The sequence below is a fragment of the Myodes glareolus genome, chromosome 26 (genome assembly GCF_982192425.1).
Source record: "Myodes glareolus chromosome 26, mMyoGla1.1, whole genome shotgun sequence".
NCBI lineage: Eukaryota > Metazoa > Chordata > Mammalia > Rodentia > Cricetidae > Myodes > Myodes glareolus.
Genome location: NC_142051.1, coordinates 42002746 through 42022773, shown reverse-complemented (window position 1 = coordinate 42022773; position 20028 = coordinate 42002746). Strand labels below are relative to the sequence as shown.

The window sequence follows — 20028 nt, the reverse complement described above, 5'->3', positions numbered from 1 at the left end:
TTGAAACAAAATAATACCAAGTAGAAACATACTTTCAAAAACACTATCCAAAATAACTGCAATCATATATATCAATGCAAAGATTTTTGAAATTAAAAAAAAAATTGTGCTGGGAGGTAGTGGAGCATACCTTTAGTCCCAGCACTTGGGATGCTCTCTGTGGTTTTTGAGACCAGTATGGTCTACAGAGTGAGTTCCAGGACAGCCAGAGCTGTCACACAGATAGAAACTGTCTCAAAAGACCAAAAATACCAAAAAAAAAAAAAAAAAGAAAAGAAAAAAAGAAAAAAACCAAACCAGAATTGCAGTGGCAAAGGCATATTTTTTCCTGACATTAAAAAATGAGAAAATCTATCTACAAACAAATGCTCAAGGGGCTTCCACCTACATAATTGGTTTGGACTGTAATTATAGATAATTATAATTCATTGATATGCAAATTAATATTTTCATATCCCTAACGGGATGTTAAGGAACAAATTTTCCACATAAAAATGGAATACATACTTTCATGGACACTAGGTAATTTTTTTGGTGTTAAATATTTTAGTTTCGTTCTCTGTTGTGGGAGGATCCTTCTGTACACTTTGAATATGTATTACTCTCATTGGTTAATAATAAAACTGATTGACCTATAGTAAGACAGGATAAAGTTAGGTGGGACAATCAAACTGAGGACTCAGATGAAGGGGGTGGAGTCGAGAGAGACGCTAGCGAGCTGCCCAAGAAGCAAGATGCCAGAGGACCGGTAAAGCCACAAGCCACATGACAATACATTGATTAATAGAAATGGATTAATTTAAGATATAAGAGTTAGCTAGAAATATGCTTGAGCCATTGGCCAAACAGTGTTATAATTAATATAGTTTTATTCAGATATTGTGAATATTCAGATCTGGGCAGCCGGGAAACCAATGTGCAGACTCTACACTCTACATGTACACACATATACCCACACATGCACACACCCACACTCATAACCCCATTAAAAATAGAAGTCAATCTTAACGAGAAAAACATTGACGACAGCGGTGACACGTACCAGAGTTGTGACTTTCTTCTCCCTGATATAACTCTCGATGGCTTCATTGTTTGGAGCAAACACAGTGTAAGCCTCTGCAGCCTCAATCGCGCTTGCCAGACTGTATTGCTGTAAAGCAAAGACAGGGCAGCCAGTGAGGGCATTGTCCGGCCCTGGGCCGCTTAACAAGATGGTTATGCAGAGAAGATGGTACTTGCAATGATATAGCCTCGGAAGATGGAGTAGTCGGGCATCTGGTCCAGACGGGTGAGGAGGTTTGGTAGGGAGCCAGTCAGACTTCTTTGGGGCACCAGCACCTGGGAACAGAAAGCCCAGAAATTCTATTTAGCAAATTTTGGTACCGTTTGCTGTCCACACAGAAGCTCTGTTTGTTGGGTTCTTTGGGCAGAATTGACTAAAATCTTTTTGGTAATTTTCAGAACAAGTTATTCCAGGATGCAAAGTGACCACACTAGGAGGACTGAAAATATCCATTCACGTTTAAGTTCTCCTTAAATTTATTCTCCATTTGAGGAAAACTTTCTCTCATGCAAAAGACTTTCTAGCTCTCCTTAAGGAATCCCCTCTAACTTTCATGAACTTAGCCTTTGAATTCTTTGTTTCTTATCTTGCGACCCTTAAGTCTACTATAAGCCAGTGACCTGAATTTGCCTTATAAGAAAACATGTTGCTTGGTAAAATGCAGAAAAGATAAGACCATTTTTCATACATAGTGAGATTTCTGGTTGTGTGTGCACGCGATCCAGGTCTGGAGCCCAGGGCCTTGTGCAAATTTGCAAATGAGCTGTTGCTGAGACCTTCCGCCAGCTATGCGACCCCTCCTTTTTCCTCCCAATGTTCTCCTTCTAGAACCTGAATGTGGTAACATTTTCTTTTCCTCCTCCCTGCAGTCTCGGCGACAGTTAAGGCCTCAGTCGCCCTGGAAGAGCTCAGCAAAGGATAGGGGGCGCCTGACAGAGACAGTGAGCCAAGACCCAAAAAACGTCATCAACTGGAGGAAGACTGAGACTGGAAGGGGAGGAGTTGAGGTCCTCAAGCACTCGCCATGCCATTGGCTGCTGGGTGTGAATATGCAAATGAAGGAACGTCACTTCCGGAGCTCTTGGGCTGTCATCTTCGCCATCTTCTCGCGCGTGCTGTTGCAGGAAGACGGACTGGTGGTGAGCAGTGCAGGCAGCCGGCTGAGGAGCCGGTGTGGTGCCGGCTTCGGTTCCTGAGGCAGGCAGTGACTGGAGGTGAGTGTGTGAGGCTGTCGAATGACTGGAGGCCATTGAGTGACTGGAGGGCGGCAAGGACATAGCGTGACTGGAGGGTGAGAGAGGGCGGGTGTGAGGCCGTCATGTGACTGGAGGGCGGGAGAGGGTGGGCACGAGGCCATCTTGTGATAGGAGGGCAGGGGAGGGCGGGCGCGAGGCTGTCGTGTGACTGGAGGGCATTGAGTGACTGGAGGGCGGGAGAGGGTGGGCACGAGGCCATCTTGTGATAGGAGGGCAGGGGAGGGCGGGTGCGAGGCTGTCGTGTGACTGGAGGGCATTGAGTGACTGGAGGGCCGGAGAGGGTGGGCACGAGGCCATCTTGTGATAGGAGGGCAGGGGAGGGCGGGCGCGAGGCTGTCGTGTGACTGGAGGGCATTGAGTGACTGGAGGGCGGGTGCAAGGCCATCACATGACTGGAGGGCGGGGTGGGGGGGGGAGAAGGGCGGGCGCGTGGCTGTCCTGTGATTGCAGGGCATGGCCGCAGGGCATGGCGGGGAGGCAGTAGGAGGCGGGTGCAGGCGGAGGAGCTGTGGCACTGAGCAGAGGCTCCCCTATTTCAGGGCCGACCGCTTCAGCGATGTTTCAAGTTCCCGTAGACAGCCAGGACTTCATCAGGATCCTGCGGCCGTGGGTGAAGAGCGTTCTCCAGGATGTAGGGCGGCAGAGCTGCCGAGAGTCCTTGCAGGCCCTTCAGGACTTTGCCCCCGGGGACAGGTACTTCCTCAATACCTCTTGGCCCGACGTGGCCTCCAGGGGGCTTTTCAAACAGAAGCTGAGACACCGATCCAAGCCATACTGCTGCAGCCTCTGCCCGTACTCCGCAGACATGTTCTCTTCTCTCAAAAACCATCTGCATAGGTGCCACGAAGACGAGGCCGACCAAGAACTGCAGATCCAGTGCCCCGATTGCTCATTCGTTTCACGGCCCAGTGTGGTGAGCAGGCACTTCTCGTTATTCCACGAGATGGCCGCACGGGATCAGAGCGTCCAGGATGGGAAGCCCTTGAAGGGCTACATAAAACAGTTCACGTGTTTGAAGTGTAGCTTTTCCAATACCACCTTCGGTAGCATGAAGAAGCATGTGCTGCTCACCCATTTTCAGTTCTTACTTAGTGCCTACGTTGGCTTTCAGAGTCAGGAAGAACAGGCGCAGCCAGAAGCCAGCAATGCTCCTCCTCAGAGTCAGGAAGAACAGGCGCAGCCAGAAGCCAGCAATGCTCCTCCTCAGAGTCAGGAAGAACAGGCACAGCCAGAAGCCAGCAATGCTCCTCCTCAGAGTCAGGAAGAACAGGCACAGCCAGAAGCCAACACTCTACCCCCCTGGGAGATACTACTGTAAAAAGTGTGGCTCCACTGTGTGCAGCCAGGATGGTCTGATGTCCCATATTCTGACATCAGATCTACACAAGGACGTGGAGAATAAGCTGCGGTCTGTGATTTCAGAACGCAACAAGCGGTCTGGGCTTCTGAAGCAGGTGCCTGTTGCTCCAAAGCCACGGGCAGGCTTGGCCAGGCCAGCAAACAGCAGTGCTGCACGCGCAGCTGCTCGGGCAAAGCCAAAGCCACGTCGGTCCCGCTCTGCCTTGTCAAAGAACTCTCCAAGTCTAGCCATTGCGAAGTCAGTGACCTTGGCCCAGCCTGTGACCCCTGCCCAGGTACAGCCACCAGTGGGGATCCCAGGCATTTCCTGGAGCCTCACTGATTCTGTGCCTACTGCTGCCCAGTCCCACATGGCTGTCGTCTCCAGCCCTCTACCAGTGGCCCAGACCAGCCTCACACTGCAGCCTCCAGCTTCCTCGACTATCCTCTCCTCAGGCAGGGCTTCACCTAATAAGCCTATCGACCCTCCTGTACTACCTGTGAGTCAGCCCCTTGGGCCTGTCAAAAAGTCTGTTAGAATGAGCGATCTCCCAGTGAGTCAAGTGATCCCACCTGGGCCACCCCTGACACAGCCCATGGGGTCTGCAGGTCGACCAGCAAGACCTCGCAGACAGATCAGGCCTGGTACCCTATCTTGTGTTTCTGCCAGTCCTGGGGTTCTGCAGACCACATCACCAGGAGCAATTTCTGTGGGTCAGGTGGTCTCGTTGACAGTCCTTCCTGAAGGTCAGAAGTCCCCTGCTTCTGTGATTCCTGTACAGATAGCAGCTTCTGGGGTCCTTTCCACTGGCCCAGAAGTCCAGCCCAGGGTTCTCCATGTAGACCAGGCTGCCTCAGCACAGGCTCTCCCCTCTTGTCAGACAGTGTCCTTTAGGGTTATCCCTGCAGATCAAGTGGTATCATCTGGGTTGCTGTCCCCCAAACAGCTGATGATCTCAGATGTTCCTGTGAACCAGGATGTGAACTCTGGTATTCCTCTGCTTGGTCAGCCTGTTACATCAGGAGTCCTTCCTGCAGGTCCACCAGTTAGACCCAATGTGCTCCAGCTTAGTCAGTCTGTTGGCGCCGGCATCTCGCCAGTGAGCCAGCCAGTGAGAGCTGAAACTTCACAGAACACCATGTTCCCCAGGTCAGACACTGTTTTCAGGAAGCTCCTCCCGACAGGGACACAGATTAATGGGAAACCCATTTTCATGCTGGACCCAGTGCCTGTCACTCTGCCTATTATTCCTCAGGGTGCTAGCCTCATGATTGTCACTCCGTCCCAGGTGCCCAACCAAGTCCTGTCCCCCAGTGTGGGTCCACAGATGTCCAGTGCTCTACCCAGCTTGTCCTCCTCTCAGGGGCCGGTAAACACTGCAGACCAGAATGTATTTGTTCAGGTTTCTTTACCTGAGGTGGACCTGAATATGGTTGTCAGACAGGCCAAGCAGTGGAAAACCTGCCCAGTTTGCAATGTTTTCTTCCCGTTCAATGTCTACCAGGCTCACATGGAAGTGGCTCACAAACCAAGTGAGTTCAACTCCAGTGAGAGGCATGAGCCAGTAAAGCTAGCAGTATGTGCGCCATTTCTGAAGTGGACAATGGAGAAGGCCATGCGATGCCTCTCCTGCAAATGCCTGGTCTCAGAGGAGGAGTTAATGTACCACTTGCTCACACATGGCTTGGTGTGCCTGTTTTGCCCATTTTCTTTCCACACCATGGAGAGTTTCTTGGAGCATAGCAGAATTAAACACCACGGGAGGAGGAAGCTGTCTTTGGAGTACAGTCATAGGGGCTTCCAATTGAGCCTGGATGCTAATGGTGACCTGTTGTTCCCCTATCTTGATTTCATCATCACTCTGCCAAGAGAGAAGATGGGAGAACAGGAAGTCTGCCTGGCTATCCTCTCAGGGATACATTCCACATCACTGGTTCCCTTGTATGTTAAGGTGAGGCCTCAGGTTAAGGATGTACCTAAGCTTCTCAGTGAACAAGAGCTGACCTGTCCCCTCTGTTTGTGCCCATTCACAATAACCGAGGCCTACATGTTACATTTGAAGGACAGACACCATGTTATGCCGACAGCCTATACAGTATTCAACTCTCCTGCATTCAAGTGTATCCACTGTTGTGGGGTCTACCCTGGAAGCTTAACTATGGCAGCCATCACTCTGCATTTGCTGCATTGTGAATGTGCTCCCAAAGACAACAGCTCAGACCGACAAGTTGGGTCCGGTTTTGTCGCAAGCAGTGAACTACAGTTCGCCAATGGGGAAAAGATTCCCGATTCTAAGTGTCCTGTGAAGAGAAAGTGGCAAGATGGCCATCTAGGGGCAGAAGACGAGAAGAGGGATGAGAAAGTTTCCTTGCTTGTCCTAAAGGGTGATGCAGCATCAGGTCCGGAGGAAGGGACGAGTGCTATGCCTTTGAAGAGACAAAGGATTGAAAGCACAATGAATGGACCAGTTGCTGATGATAATTTATTCCAGATCCTAGCATTAGATCCTAGAAAATACAAGGACTACAAAGACTGCTCCTTTGAGGAAAAAAGGCAGTTTCTTAAAGAGTATTTCCATAAGAAGCCATATCCTAGCAGAAGAGAAGTAGAACTCTTGTCTTTATTCTTGAAGATGGAAAGAGTTAATGTGGCTTTGTTTTTTGGAACAAGAAGATATATTTGTTTGAAAGCAATAGAAGTCCACAGACCCTCAGTACTTCTAGGTTTTGATATGTCTCAACTTAAAAATGTTAAACACAGACTGAGCTTTGAGTGTGAACCACAAAACTCAGCTTAAAGTTCTAGGCGGTAGTTTGAGCTGACTTTGCTCTGTTGTGTTGCTTTCTGTGGCTTTTCTGCATGTTTCAGGTGCTCAGGAAGACTTGGGTTAAGAAGCAAATGTTACTCCAAATGTATTGATTCCCGTAGTTCAGTCTCTTAGTGACTCTTAAGTGTAACCACTCCCCTGTCATGTGAATTAAGTTTTGGTATTCCATATATGGCTTATTCTCCTAGTAGCTTCTATCAAATGATACAAACCTGAAATCTACAAATACTTGTCTTTTCCTTTTAAGAAGTTTCTGCTTGTTTGTAAATGACTGGTTGAAAATAAGAGTATTTATTGTTCTGGAGTATTATGGGCATCAACCAAGGAGACAGCTATATTTAGAGAAAAGAGCATTGTTATGTGTATGACTTTCTAAGAACACATTGTTTTTAAATTTATATTTTATTTTATATATGAGTGATGTGCATGACAGAAGAGGGCATCAGATCTTATTATAGATGGTTGTGAGCCACGATACGGTTGTTGGGAATTGAACCAGGGTCCTCTGGAAGAGTAGCCAGTGCTCTTAACTACTAAGCCATCTCTCCAGTTTCTAGCTCTTTTGTTGTTGTTGTTTTGATTTTCTTTTTTTGTTTGTTTTTTGAGACAGGGTTTCTCTGTGTAACAGCCCTGGCTGTTCTGGAACTCACTATATAGACCAGGCTCGCCTGCCTCTGCCTCCTGAGTGCTGGGATTAAAGGTGTGCACCACTACTGCCTGGCAAAGAACACATATTTGAACATTAAATTCTGTTAATATTAGCTTACAATATTATACCTTTTATTTATATTTTCAGTTTTATTCTGAAAGCTTTAAAGAATACAACTCATAGAAAAACTAAATGTTTTCATTATTAAAAATATCTTTATCCTAGGGTCTTGTAAGCAGTTCACAATAAGTGTTCCTTTATAAATCAAGAGTTTGTAAAGGCAGGACTGCATTTCAGTGTGGACTTTATAGTGACAAGTCATCTCTCCATTAAAAGATAAGACAAATTTTTAGCACGTTTAGACTAGAAATTGAGAACATACACACAGAGCTCTTCCTTGCTCATAAACAGGTTGGAAGAAAGGACCGTGGACACATATATGCTATTCTTGCCTCTGTGCAGACTCTCCTTGGAATGGATTACAAGTTTCAGGCTTATGGTAAAAGGGATAGAGCAGGAGCTCTGTCTTTGTGGCTGGAGTAACCTAATCGATGTGTTAGAGTTGGGAAGATGACATTTCCTCTGCCCCAGGTATCAGGCATTGCTAAGGAATATGCGTTGAATTACTGTGTTGTAAACTGTGTTGTATCTTCTACAGATACCAAACCTTGTGTTTTTTACACAATATAAGGCACCAACGTTGTGCATAGTAACATAGACCAGCCCACTTAGGTCTGGAGTCTTTTCCTTTTTTTTTTCTCCTGGCGAAACAAACTACTTGTGATGAAGATGTGCTCAGAAAGAAGCACACACACAGACAGAGGAAGTGCACTTGGCTTTTATTCTGAGGAAGGTGGTGATTGTGTCTTTTCCCTATTGGCTGTAGTCTGACCTCACAATCTTACTCACTTGGCAAGTCTGAAAAGAATTGGTGCACAGGAAGCGGAGGAAGGGGAGAAAGGAGTCACTGCGCAAGGAAAGAAGGGCCATTGCTTCAGGCTGTCAGACTCCTAGAATAGGAATAGTACTATTGAGTAAACAAACATTTTACGGGGGGCAGAGGGATGATTAAAACATTTGCAGATCTTAAAAAATGAGAGAGACAAAAAAACTCTCTGAATTCCTTGCCCTAAATATAAGTTTTATAGAATTTGATAGAAAAGACATTTGATACTTAAAATTTTTCTTTTTCAAACTCATTACTGTGTTGTTTTTTTTCTGCCCTATCTTGGAATAAGAAACTGCAATGGGGAGGAGGTACCTGTTTTGTAATAATTGACTCAACTATCCTGAGTTAGATTCCTACTACAAAGGATTAATTTCTTTTAATTTTTAATTAATTCTTATGTATATTTCATTAGCATGGTTTAAGGTGAGCCTGCCTTTCTAGGGATAGTTCTTTGACCAGGAGATTAACTGCCTGCAATGAAATGTTAGGTTGAATCATTGCCTTTCGCTGTGCAAAGGAGGAGCTTGTCTCCCTTCAGGTGAAGTACCCAGAGTGCAGGGCTCCAGGAAGCATTACAGTGTTGCTATATAGATTTTCAGAAATGTAACATTTGCATGTAATGCTTGTAATATGCATTCAGGCAGTTGTGAATCTTCTATGACTATTGGCTCACTCTTGTCAAACCTGAGGGTTGCTCAGATCTTTTTGTTGTTGTTTACCTATTTTCAGAATATCTACTGTGAATTAAAATTTGTTATACCACTGCCAAAAAAATAAATAAATAAAGTTGTTTTTGGAACCCAGTCTCAGAAATTTCTTATACATGTTGTCTGAGGGCTATTGTATCACAAAGGCAGAACTGAGTAGTGATGGAGATCGGGGACCTGGAAACTTAATATTCGCTATCTGGTTCTTTACACACAGATTGTTTCCAGCGCCTAGATTAGGGGAAGACAGGGACATTTCTGAGTTTTGAAACCTTCTTCCTGTGGATCACTCCTTTCTTCCTTATTATCCTTATACTTATACTTTTATCCAATCCTTTAAAATTTTCTTTACTGAATTTCACCCTATACCTAAATAAAATGTTCCGTGTAAGCTCTCTAAATAACTCTCACCCTACAGCAGCTCTGTTTGTTCCTGATACATCTGCAGGAGATCTTTTAGTTGTGGAGAAACTGGCTAAGGGGACCTTCATCCTTTCTACCCCAGACCTGACGGAGTTCTTTACATTGGTCCTCTATTTTCTCCTGTTCTCTTCGATGCTCTGCAGCTCCCTGCTATTTCTAGCTCATTTCCCTGGCAGTGGGACCAGTCCCTGATACCCTACATCAACTCTATGCTCATTTCTCTGGCAGTGAGACTGCTCACTGATGCCTACATCAACTCTGTCCATTTCCTCTCAGCAGCCTGCTCTGTTTCCCCTGCCTCTGTTCCTCCCTAAACCACAAACTTCCCAGAAAATCACTTGGTTTAATTCTGTTACCATATCATCTGCTTGCAGCTCTCTAATTATTTTCCATGTCTTTTCAAGAATGCAGGGCAGCAATTGCATGACCCATTGCAACCCATCAAGTTAAGACTCCCTGCTATATGACCAGAGGACTCCTTCTCAATGGATCCAGAACTACCCACTCCAGCAAAAGCCTTTTTCAGAAAAAAAATCAGCTATAATGTCCCTGCTGTATGTTTTTATATACTCTTAGAGTTAGGAATGATAGTTTCCTGCTAAAAGATTACACTTTCCAGTTTCCCTTGTGGCCAGACCAAGCAGTTCCAGGAGCAAGGGACTATGGTGTAGTAGTTTTCACCCATATAACAAGTGGGCTGCATCCCATCTTATGTAGCAGCATTTTGGGCATCCACACAGATGGGTGACATGATAGACCCTTGCCACGAATAAATATGGTCCCACCTGTGCCATGTCAGCTTGACAAGGTTGTCTGAGGAGAGGGAACCTCAATTAAGAAAATAGGATCAGGTTGTGTCAGGCCTGTGAGGCATTTTCTTAATTAGCGATCAATGGAGGAGGCCCATCCCATTGTGGGCGGTGCCATCCCCAGGCTGGTGGGCCTGGGTTCTATATGAAAACAGGCTGAGAAAGCCATGGGAAGCAAGACAGTAAGCAGCACCCCTCCATGGCCTCTGCATCAGCTCCAGTCTCCTGTTCTGATTTCCTTTGGTGATGAACAGTGATAGGAAGACCTTTCCTCCCCAACTTGCTTCTTGGGCATGGTGTTTCATCACAGCCTTATAAACCCTAAGACACCATCTAAGGTCAGGTTCACGTCACACATTTATGAAGGCCAGACTTCATAAAAGCTACCCCTTGAGGAGGTTTTTTTTTTTTTCAAAATGGGCACAAAGCAAAGTACTGTGGGCTAGATTTCTTGTGGCCAAGTACCTTTATGCAGCCCACAGCCCACATGACTGTACATAATGATACTATCAAAGGTGGCACGATGCCAGTTGATAGGAGTTTTTCAGGGAACTGCAAAATCCAGGGGTAAAGAAGAGAACAATCATAAACTTTCCATGTTCCCGTGAGTTCTTCCTTAGCCCAGTTACTGAACTTGGAGTGTTGTCTTACCTGTGACATGAGGATGATAGAGCGCTCACCATCTTAGTGTTGTAAGAAATAAAAGGGACACCAGGTGGGAGTGACGCTTGGCACAGTGCCTGGAACCTAATGGACCTTCAGAAATTCCAATTACCATATACAGGGCAAGGTGTTTGTTCTGGGGAGGGACACAGAGATGCGACCACACGCTTCCTAGGATGTAGTCACTAAAAGTCTCAGGAAACAGGCATCAGTATAGGACAATTGGTGGTCATGTCACGTCAGTGCCATACAGAAAATCCCATAGCATTTCACAGGAAGAATGGAATCAAACCAGCATTTGCTGAGGGTCCTTTAGTAGCAAGTCTTGAAGTGGAGGGTGTTATTTAATCCCCACAAAGCAAGATGGATGAGGTTCGGAGAGGCTATGTAACTTCAACAAGGTCATACAGCTAGTCAGGAGGTCGGTTATCCAACTTCAACAAAGTTACACAGCTAGTCAGGATGTCAAGCCCAGACTATCACTTCAACATTTACTATGTAGCCACGGGCTGTGTGGGAAGGCCACAAAAGGGTTGGGATTTACTCTCCCATGGTAATGGTAATGATCTCAGAGTAAGAGGTGGCTCGAGGTGCCATCTTACTAAGGAAGTTGTGTTCATAAAGATAACATAAGGGAAAAGAGGTGAACGTGTGTGTGTGTTTTTGTACTCTGAGCCCAGAGCTCAGTATTTCGGCTGGACAGGCTGGTTAAAGATCTTTCTGTTTCTGCTCGCCTATGCTGGGTTTTCAGGTTCCATGAAGCTTTTTTCATGGACACTAGAACTCTGAATTCAGCTCTTCAAGGCTGGTATGACAAACACTTTACCTACTGAGCCATCTCCCCGGCCCAATTTATATTTCTTTTTTTAAAATGATTTTTTTATAAAGGTATTTTAGTATTCTGGGAAGCTAAGACTAGAAAGTGCAGGTGCTGAGAAGCAATGTCACTTGGTATCACATGGAGTCATAATTTCCCATAAGCGCCGAATCGCCTGCTTAACAGTGTTGTGTTTTCAGATTCTGGATCATGCTGAAGGATTGCAAAGACTAAAAAACACAGAGAGTCACAAATAGCCTCTCTTTTGAACAGAAATAGCTGAGCTATGGCTTTTAAAAACTGAATATATAAGTACCAAGGGAGAGCAATTTTAACTAAAATGCAGTTAATTAATTCTTCCCTTAGCCCTCTACCTTCTGAAAGTTTCCACTGTACTTGAAAGTTTTCACTGAAAATTATGGGTTAGTTTACAATCCCGTTTCCCATTTTTGTCTTCTTGTAGTATTCTGTGAACACTATTGAACTGGGACTTAGGTGAAAGACGAAAATCTTAGGGTAGTTTTTCTGTGCTTTCCTATTTTTTCTCAGGGTTTTCTGTACTCTTTCTTTTTAGGATCCAATAGTGCAGGGAGGAGAGTGGATAGTGGTAGCCAGTAGCTTTCCCCTCCCTTCCCTTCTCGATGTTAGACTTGTGCCTCTTAAGATGTTTCCATGTACAAGAGAGAGTGTGCATATAAGGCCACATGCACCGGGAGCCCTGCTGCAGATGCAGCTGGCTTGAGGTACAGCCGAGTCTGACTGAGTGAAGAGAGTCTTCATGAGGTTCTAACCAAGATGAAACACACTTAAGGTTCGTTTGATATTAAGGCTAAGTATTTTTTTATTTACCCCCAAACAGCACTATATAGGAAACCATCACAGAGCGGGACACAGTTCTGCCTGGTGGGTAGGGGCAACTTTACCTTGTTGATGACATGTATCACTCCGTTTGTGGCTGCATTGTCACCGTCCACAATGGACGCCCCCTCAATGGTGATATTCTGCAACTGCAAACACAATTGGGGGGGGTGAGTGTCCCTGGGGAATTGCATCACCTCTGGGGTCCCTGCTGCTTGAGCAGGGGTAACCACCAGAGTTTGGGGCCATATAGACAGTGACTGTCTACCAATCAAGAGCCGTTGAGCGCTAATCGTTTTGGTCCCACTGGGACCTCGGTTTGCAATTCCTCCTATTTCTTAGGGAGGAGGGATGCTTGCCTAACCCTGAGCATGCACGTTTCATGAACAGAGGCCATGGAAACATACCAGACCACCTGTCATATCTTGTTTTGTTAAAGGGGATGTTTTTTATCGTTTTAGACACAGGGATGAACTTAAGGAAAATGTGTGTTTGATGATTATCTCCTCAGAGTCAGGGCCTTGACTGACTTATCTTGGGACCTGGATAGCCTGTGACATGCCAGGGTGGATGTTCATGTTGCCAAGAAAATTGTTGGTTTGGAACACCAGTGGACTAGCCTGACCACAGTAATCACATTATGTGAGTATACACTAAGGCATGTTGTAAATTAAAAAACAATTAATGATGTCTACCTGTTGTGTACACTGTGGTACTTCAGTATGTTATATACACTGTGCAATGATCTAATTAGGGTATTTCGGCTCTGTCATCCGAATCATTTATTTCTTCCTGGGATGACAACATTCAAATCCCTTCTTCCAGCTATTTGACCGATTTTCCGAGAGCACCGGAGGTCGAATGTAGGACTTCACACAAGTGCTCTTTCACTGAGCTACGTCTCCAACCCACGTTCTACTTTTCGTTTCAAAACAGGGACTCACTAAGTTGCCCAGGGCTGGCCATGACCTTACTCTATACCCCCAGGAAGCCTTGAACTTGTAGTCCTCCTGCCTCGGCCTCTGGAGTAGCTGGGGTCACAGTTCCACAGCACCAAGCTGGGCTCACCTATTTGATTTGTAGACTGTAGTGTTGCTAGGCAGACAGGCACAGCTGTGCAGTACTCCACAATGCTTTTTATCACTAGCTGCATCTTTGCACCATTATCTTTTATAAAAAATATTTATTTTTTTGAGGTATGGTCTCACTGTGTATCCCTGGCTGGTCTGGAACTTGTTATATAGATCAGGCTGACCTTGAACTCACAGAGAGCCACCTGCCTCTGCTTTCCTCAGGGCTGGGGTGAAAGGCATGTGTCACCATGCCCAAAATATGTACCCAAAATCTTTATCTCATATTTTTTATTTAAACAATTCAGAATATAATAAGAATGTCATTAGAATTTCCAAAGATTTACAAGAGAAGGTTTATAAAATATCTATGGAAGCCCTTGCTAGAATTTTCTGCTATCTACATTAGCCAATGAGCCTAATGTTTAGACTCAACTCAGTGGGTTCTTTTCCTAATTCTCATAGGCCAAAAGGTAAGCTGGGAAGTTCTGAGCCTTTTCTGCCCATGGCTGATGAATCACGATGGCAGCTGTCCCCACTTGCTTGCTAAAACCCTCATTTTGATCCCCTCATGGGAAGACTAACGTTCGATCACTCGCAGCCACTAAACCAGATGTCCCCCTCAGATTGGCGTGTGAGTCCTTGATAGACTCCAGGAATGCCGGAAAACCAGTTTCTCTGGAGTCTCCCGCTTCCATGGTCACTGCCCGGGCTCTAGCACCAAGATGCACGTGTGTGCAGAGCAGGGTACTTATTACAGGCTTGCAGTCCGACTAACTCACATGACATCCAGTTACTGGTGGTGAATCTGTTAGGAGCTATGGGTTACCAGTCTTACTTAACTCTGCACCAAATCTGTGGCGCTGCCTGCCCTTTTCCCTTTCTAGGACATGTCAGGAGGAGCTCCATGGTGTGCATTTTGGGTCGCTGCTTCTGATAGTCTTTTTGTCTTTTTTCTTAAATTTCTTTTCATACAATATATTCTTTATCATGTTTCCCCTTCCCTTCAAGTCCTCCAAGATTCTCCCCACTTCCTTCCCTGACTTTAGGTTCTTTCTCTCTTAACCCCCCTCTCAAAACACAAAAATGAAAAGTAAAACAAACAAAAGACAGCAAGACAAAAGATGCCAAACAAAATGAAAAGCACCCCCTGAAAAGAAACACGAGGTTCATTTTGTGTTGGTCAACTACTCCTGGGCATGGGGTCTGTCCTGGAGTGTGGCTGATATGCCCAGTGGCACACTCCATTGGAGAAACTGATTTCCCTTTTGTGATGGCTAATAGTGATTGTCGACCTGGTGGGATCCAGAATCACCGTGGAACAAGCCCCAGGGAATGTCTACAAGGGACTTTTAAAATTAGGTTAATCGAGGTAGGACCACCTACCTTACATATCAGAAACATTAATGTATGAGCTGGAGTCTGGACTGCATAAAAAATAGAAAGCTAGCCAATCTCCCTCATTAATTTCTTCTGACTGCAGACTGTGTGATCATCTGCCTTAAGCTCCTGCCATCATGACTTCCCCTCAAACTGTGAGCTGAACAAACCTTAAGTTGCTTTTCTCCAATGCTTGATCACAGTGACGAGAACATTGATGAATACACTGCTGTAGCTCAGTTGTTTTTCTGTTTTGTTTTTGCTTGTTTTTTTTAAGTGTGTACACGTGTGATCGTTGTTGCAACTGGGTGATGCTCACACGGGCTCCTAGTCTCTCTGTGTTCATATCCGTAAATTCCCATCACAAAAATTGAGAAAGGACAGCATGAGTAAAGGTACCGTGCTCCAGACAGCCGGATGACAGTGCTCTTACCCCATCCGCCTTGTGCAGGTGAAGGAAGCTTCCTTGCAAGGATGTTGCTAGCATGTCGGAGGATGACAGGTTCTGCAGATTGGCCCCTCCATATGTGCCTCGTATTGTGTGATATCTACAGCATCAGATCATAAGGGTCACAGTCAATATCCATGCTCCAGGTAGTGTCACTGACCAGGAGAACAAGTCCTGGGGCAGACTAGCACCCTCAGACTTCACCTTCTCCCCTGCAGTGGCCAGTCTCAGCTGGAATTAGTCAACAACCACTCTGTGCCTTGCTGTTACATCTACCAAATGGGAATAAATTGTAGCACCTATCTCAGAGGTGTTGGCAGGGCTAACCAAATGATACGCAAAACCCAGGGCTTGGTTTAGAGCCAGATGTTAACAGGTAAAGCCCCCTGACCCAGGGAGGGTGGCTAGGGACATCCTAGGACAGGAAGGATCACGTCGTTTCTCTGCACTGATGCCAGTCACACAACATGGAAAATAAGGAAAATGATACTCACTTTATCAGGGCTGGAATATTGTTCCGTGACAACCAGAAGGTTCTCTCATTCTTGTCCATGTCCTCAATGGCTTGCCGGGAAGGCACGAGGACAGTGAGATTCGGGGTGGCAGACAGCATGGATTGCAGGGAAGCATCCTGAATCACAGGAGGAAAGAAAGTCACCCAAACAGTGTTAGAGACTAGCTAGGCTGGCTTAAGCGGTCAGAGATGATGGCTTCCCATGTGATGTAATTCTAGAGGGAGAGAGTGCTGGGAAGACACTAGGCTTTCCCTCCCCAAGCCCACCCAGCCATTGACTGATGACTTACAGTCTTTTCTGAGAATCTTTTTTCTTTTTTAATGTGTGGATTTTAATTAACGGTATAGATTTTCCTGATTGGGTCATACTTTGTCATCGTAAGTCTGAATGAAAAGCCAGTTAAATAGCCTTGATTTGTATGCATGTGTGTTGTGTGTGTGCGTGCATGCACACAAAGGACTACCTGAGTTCTTTGATGTTTTTAGCGTGAGCGTTTGAGGAGAGTAGGGAGAATGAGGGCCTGGGTCAAACTTAACTGCGTCTCATTCATGCCCCAAAAGTCTACTGCTGTGTTCAACCATTGTATGAAAAAACAATCAATCAAAAATGAAAACCAACTCCAAACACTAAATCTTGGTTTAGAGAACTTGCTGGGATACTCATGCTGGAACTGACGCGAAGCATCTCACACTACAGCATTAAATCAGGTTGGGGAAGTGTGTCCTGTCCGACCTGCTCCTGGGCTGGCATCGCGTGTGGGGCGACACCGTTGTGCATGTGTGGCGGGAGGGAAGCCAACCTGCTCGGAGAGGGACCAGTCCCTTGACTGCCTACAGGGAGAGGTGTAAGAGAGCCTCCACTGTAGAAACAAGTGGTCCCTGGAATGTTCTGGAATGGATGGGGAGCTGTTCTCTGAGGGAGGGCTGACTAAGCAAGACCTATTTTGATACAAACTTATTTAAAGAGACAAACAATCTGTCAGGATGTCTGACTAGGTCAGACTGGAGCAGGGTGAGCCTGGACTCTTTATACAAATACTCTAGTGGGGTGAAGAGTAAGCTCTCCCAGCATGTTGAGCAGAGAGCTAAGCATATACGAAGATGTTAGCTGTAGGTCTAAACCTTGGTGCGCTAGGGCATGAAGCATGTTATGCTTTCAAAGAGAGAACTATGGTGGGTAGTGCCATCCTTATGTATTTGAACTGCGTGCAACTCAGCTGCCCCAGCTTAACCTGGGCCATCACTTCCCAGCTTGGCTATACATGTTAGCACCAGTGTCCAGGCCAAGCCGCTGACTTATCAGAACAGAGTCTCCCAGGGTGCGGTGCCCCATGATTCTAAAGTGCAGGCAAGGTGGAAGCTGCTTTTCAGCACCCCCTCATTTCCTACCGCACAAACTCCAGTCCTCTAAAACGATTTATGTTGCCGATGTGAAGGTGCAAATGCAGGGACTCACGATTATCCACTGGTAAAACACAGCTGCTTCAGAGAGACGTGACAGTTCCTTATTCATTCGTTCGAGGGAGGGCAGGAGAGGGGGAGAGAACACAGAAACATCATCTCAGGGAGGTTCCGGACAGCCTGCCCCCGCCCTCGTGAGCTGTGCTCTCTGTGGAGCCAGGCTTCCCAGGCTGCCGTGAGAGCAAGAGCTGCAGGCGCCTTCACACTCGGGCCTGACTGTCCTCCAGAGGTAGGTGTGTCCAACCTTTGGACACGACGGAGCAACGTTGCTATCTACAAGGTTCACACTTGAAAACCGCATAACAGAGAGTAAATACAAAGAAAAAAAATGCAAAACAGATCTGATAATGTTTTCTATAAATTTTATAAATTTTGGATTATAGCTATCTTGGGGTGCACAGGCCTGTGGTCTACAGTTTGGACATTGCCTGTTAGACTGAGGCAAGTTTAGCTTTTCCAGTGTAAGTTCTTTCACATCAGAATTTAGCTGGTAAGAAACAGCTACCTAGACCCCAGGGAGATCTCCTGAGCTCAGGAGACAGCGCCCACTCAGAGCCAGTGTGGAGCTGAAGACTGGGGCATGGGGTTACCGTGCCTGGACTCTCACTGTGACTTTGCCACGGCCTGCAGACAGCTTCTTTGGAGGGGTCTGAGCAAAGGCCTGGGTGAAGGTAAGGGATTTGGTGGGGAATTGGAACTGCTGGAGGGTTTGGGGACATGGACAGCAGAGGGGGGAGTCCAAACTCCAGGTGTGGTTTAGGGGCAGCTTCTTGATGAAGGAATGCCAATGAAAGGCAAAGGATGGAACCTTCCTGAACATCGCAGGGGTGAGTGTGTGTGTGTGGGGGGAGAGGTGCCATAGGAGCCTGGGAACCAGCTCTGGAGTGGCTTTTGTTTGGGAGGTTATAGGTCCTAGGGAATTTCTGGAAGGAAGGTTTCAGAGAAGAGGAACAAGAACCCGACTGAATGAGAAAAACAAACGGTGAGGGAAAAAATGTTAACAAACCAGGACAAACTACTAACTGAGGGGCCTATTGACATATCAAAGCCGACATGACCACAAACAAGGTCTGCCAGCATCCCTCAGGCCCCACCTGTTACAGGGTCCTTCTGACTGTCATACCCTGCCCCCACTCTGAACTCTCCAGCCCAGTGGTTGGGCTGCCATTCCCCCAGAGGCTCTTCCCTATGGAATCGGCCATTTTGGCCATGCGGTCCTTTCGGACCGTCTACCTCTAGACCCAGGCCACCCCTCTTGGTCCGTGGCTCTGCTCTCACTGCCCTCTCCTCACATGGCCTGGCTCAGTCCGGGCTCTCCCAGGCGTCTGCCTCTGGTTCTGCTTTTCCTTTTATCTACCACACACCACACCTAGGAGCAGTCATGTCCTCCTTTTTATTTCTTTTTCATTTATCTGGTGTCGAAACCCAGGATTTTGATAACTGACAGAAATAAACTTCTCCTCACTTGAGATTTATAGTGCAGGGTGGGGTGGGGCGGATGGAGAGCTAGTGACTGTTTAGTGTGACCCATACTGCATGGGTAGAACATGCTATACTGTTGATTAAATGTTGAGCCTGGAACTTAGACAGATACCAACATTTCAGGCAAGTAAGTGTGCTTAGCCTTAGTTTATGGACCTGGGGAATGGGCATCATAATGGCATTAATCCCAGATAGCTGTTGTGAGGTTTAAATGAGAAGCTGCTGCCTAAAGGACCCAGTAAGACACCTGGTACATAGAGGGCACTTGTGTGCGCACACACACACACACACACACACATACTCCACCCTCCACCTCATTCAGGATGGATAAACCCAGGGTGTTCTGGGTACCCATGGGAGTCATAAGACCCAATGGAGAGCAGCCCAGCAGAGGGGGGGCAGCAGCTCACTTGGGAAGTTTGTGAGACAGATTGGCAAGCAAAAGTCGTCAAGTCTGCTCTGTATGCCGAAAGTGCCAAATATAAGCTGCTGCAGCCTGTGCAAACGAGTGACCCCCCCAAACATGTGAGGTGTCTGGAAAAATCATGTGAGTGTAGAACCTCCCGGACAAAGAGTCCACAGAGGAAACCCGTCTCAGGCTCATTCGGCTGCTGTGTGCCCTCTCTGACTTTGCACATGACGGTCTCACTAGGGACTTACCATGAGCACATTTCCGTAGCACAGCAGGCCATTCCCTTCATAGCCCTCTTGACAAACGCAGCTCCAAACGCCAGAGGCATCGGCTTGACAGGTGGCCTGAGAGAAGCCAATGGACAACAGGACTTGCTTTCCTGACTATGATGTTAGAACCCCACTCTTACCTACGGTTGGCCCTAAGATAAGAACTCCACATAAGACCTGGGAGTTGCGTGGCAGGGCACTTGCCTCGTGAGTGCTCAGCCCCGTGTTTGATCCCCACTTCTACAGGGAAAACAACAATAAAACCCCTGCAAACTCAGGGCTGAAAGATGGTAGTAGCAACCCTTAAGCCCTTCAGTGTTGCCACAGGATGCTCTTGCCTGCTGCTTTTACTCACAACCAATTTCCTTCTTTTCATCTCTGCCAGATTTAGCAAATGAAAAACCCAAGAGAGTTATATTTGATTTTCGGACAGATGATGAATATATTTTAGAATAAACTCATCTCGTGCAGTATTTTGGGTTCAAAGAGCTGTTGCCCGAAACTTACTCTCTGAATTTTAACTCAGCTGCTGCCTAGCACCTTGTCTGGCAACCCAGGCTGTTTCTTCCAAGCTTTGAAACAGAGTGGTGGTGATTGCACTAGCTGCTCAAATTCTGCTTAGGGATGCCCTT

At 46.4% G+C, this 20028-nt stretch overlaps 1 protein-coding gene and 2 pseudogenes across 3 annotated transcripts in view; 2 read left to right on the top strand and 1 right to left on the bottom strand.

Annotated features, from left to right (window-relative positions):
- Stab2 (stabilin 2) overlaps window positions 1-20028 on the bottom strand; it is a 143366-nt gene that overhangs the window by 67009 nt on the left and 56329 nt on the right. For all 3 annotated transcript variants that reach the window (XM_087902081.1, XM_087902082.1, XM_087902080.1), the window contains 7 exons: window positions 19376-19471; window positions 17229-17276; window positions 15753-15889; window positions 15244-15358; window positions 12426-12509; window positions 1240-1338; window positions 1043-1150 (listed from right to left, as the gene is read on the bottom strand). In XM_087902081.1, coding sequence (XP_087758207.1) covers window positions 1043-1150; window positions 1240-1338; window positions 12426-12509; window positions 15244-15358; window positions 15753-15889; window positions 17229-17276; window positions 19376-19471 — 687 coding nt within the window. The remainder of the gene's footprint in view (window positions 1-1042; window positions 1151-1239; window positions 1339-12425; window positions 12510-15243; window positions 15359-15752; window positions 15890-17228; window positions 17277-19375; window positions 19472-20028) is intronic.
- On the top strand, window positions 2863-3767 carry LOC148117789 (activity-dependent neuroprotector homeobox protein 2 pseudogene; annotated as a pseudogene).
- LOC125390006 (activity-dependent neuroprotector homeobox protein 2 pseudogene) lies at window positions 3634-8882 on the top strand (annotated as a pseudogene).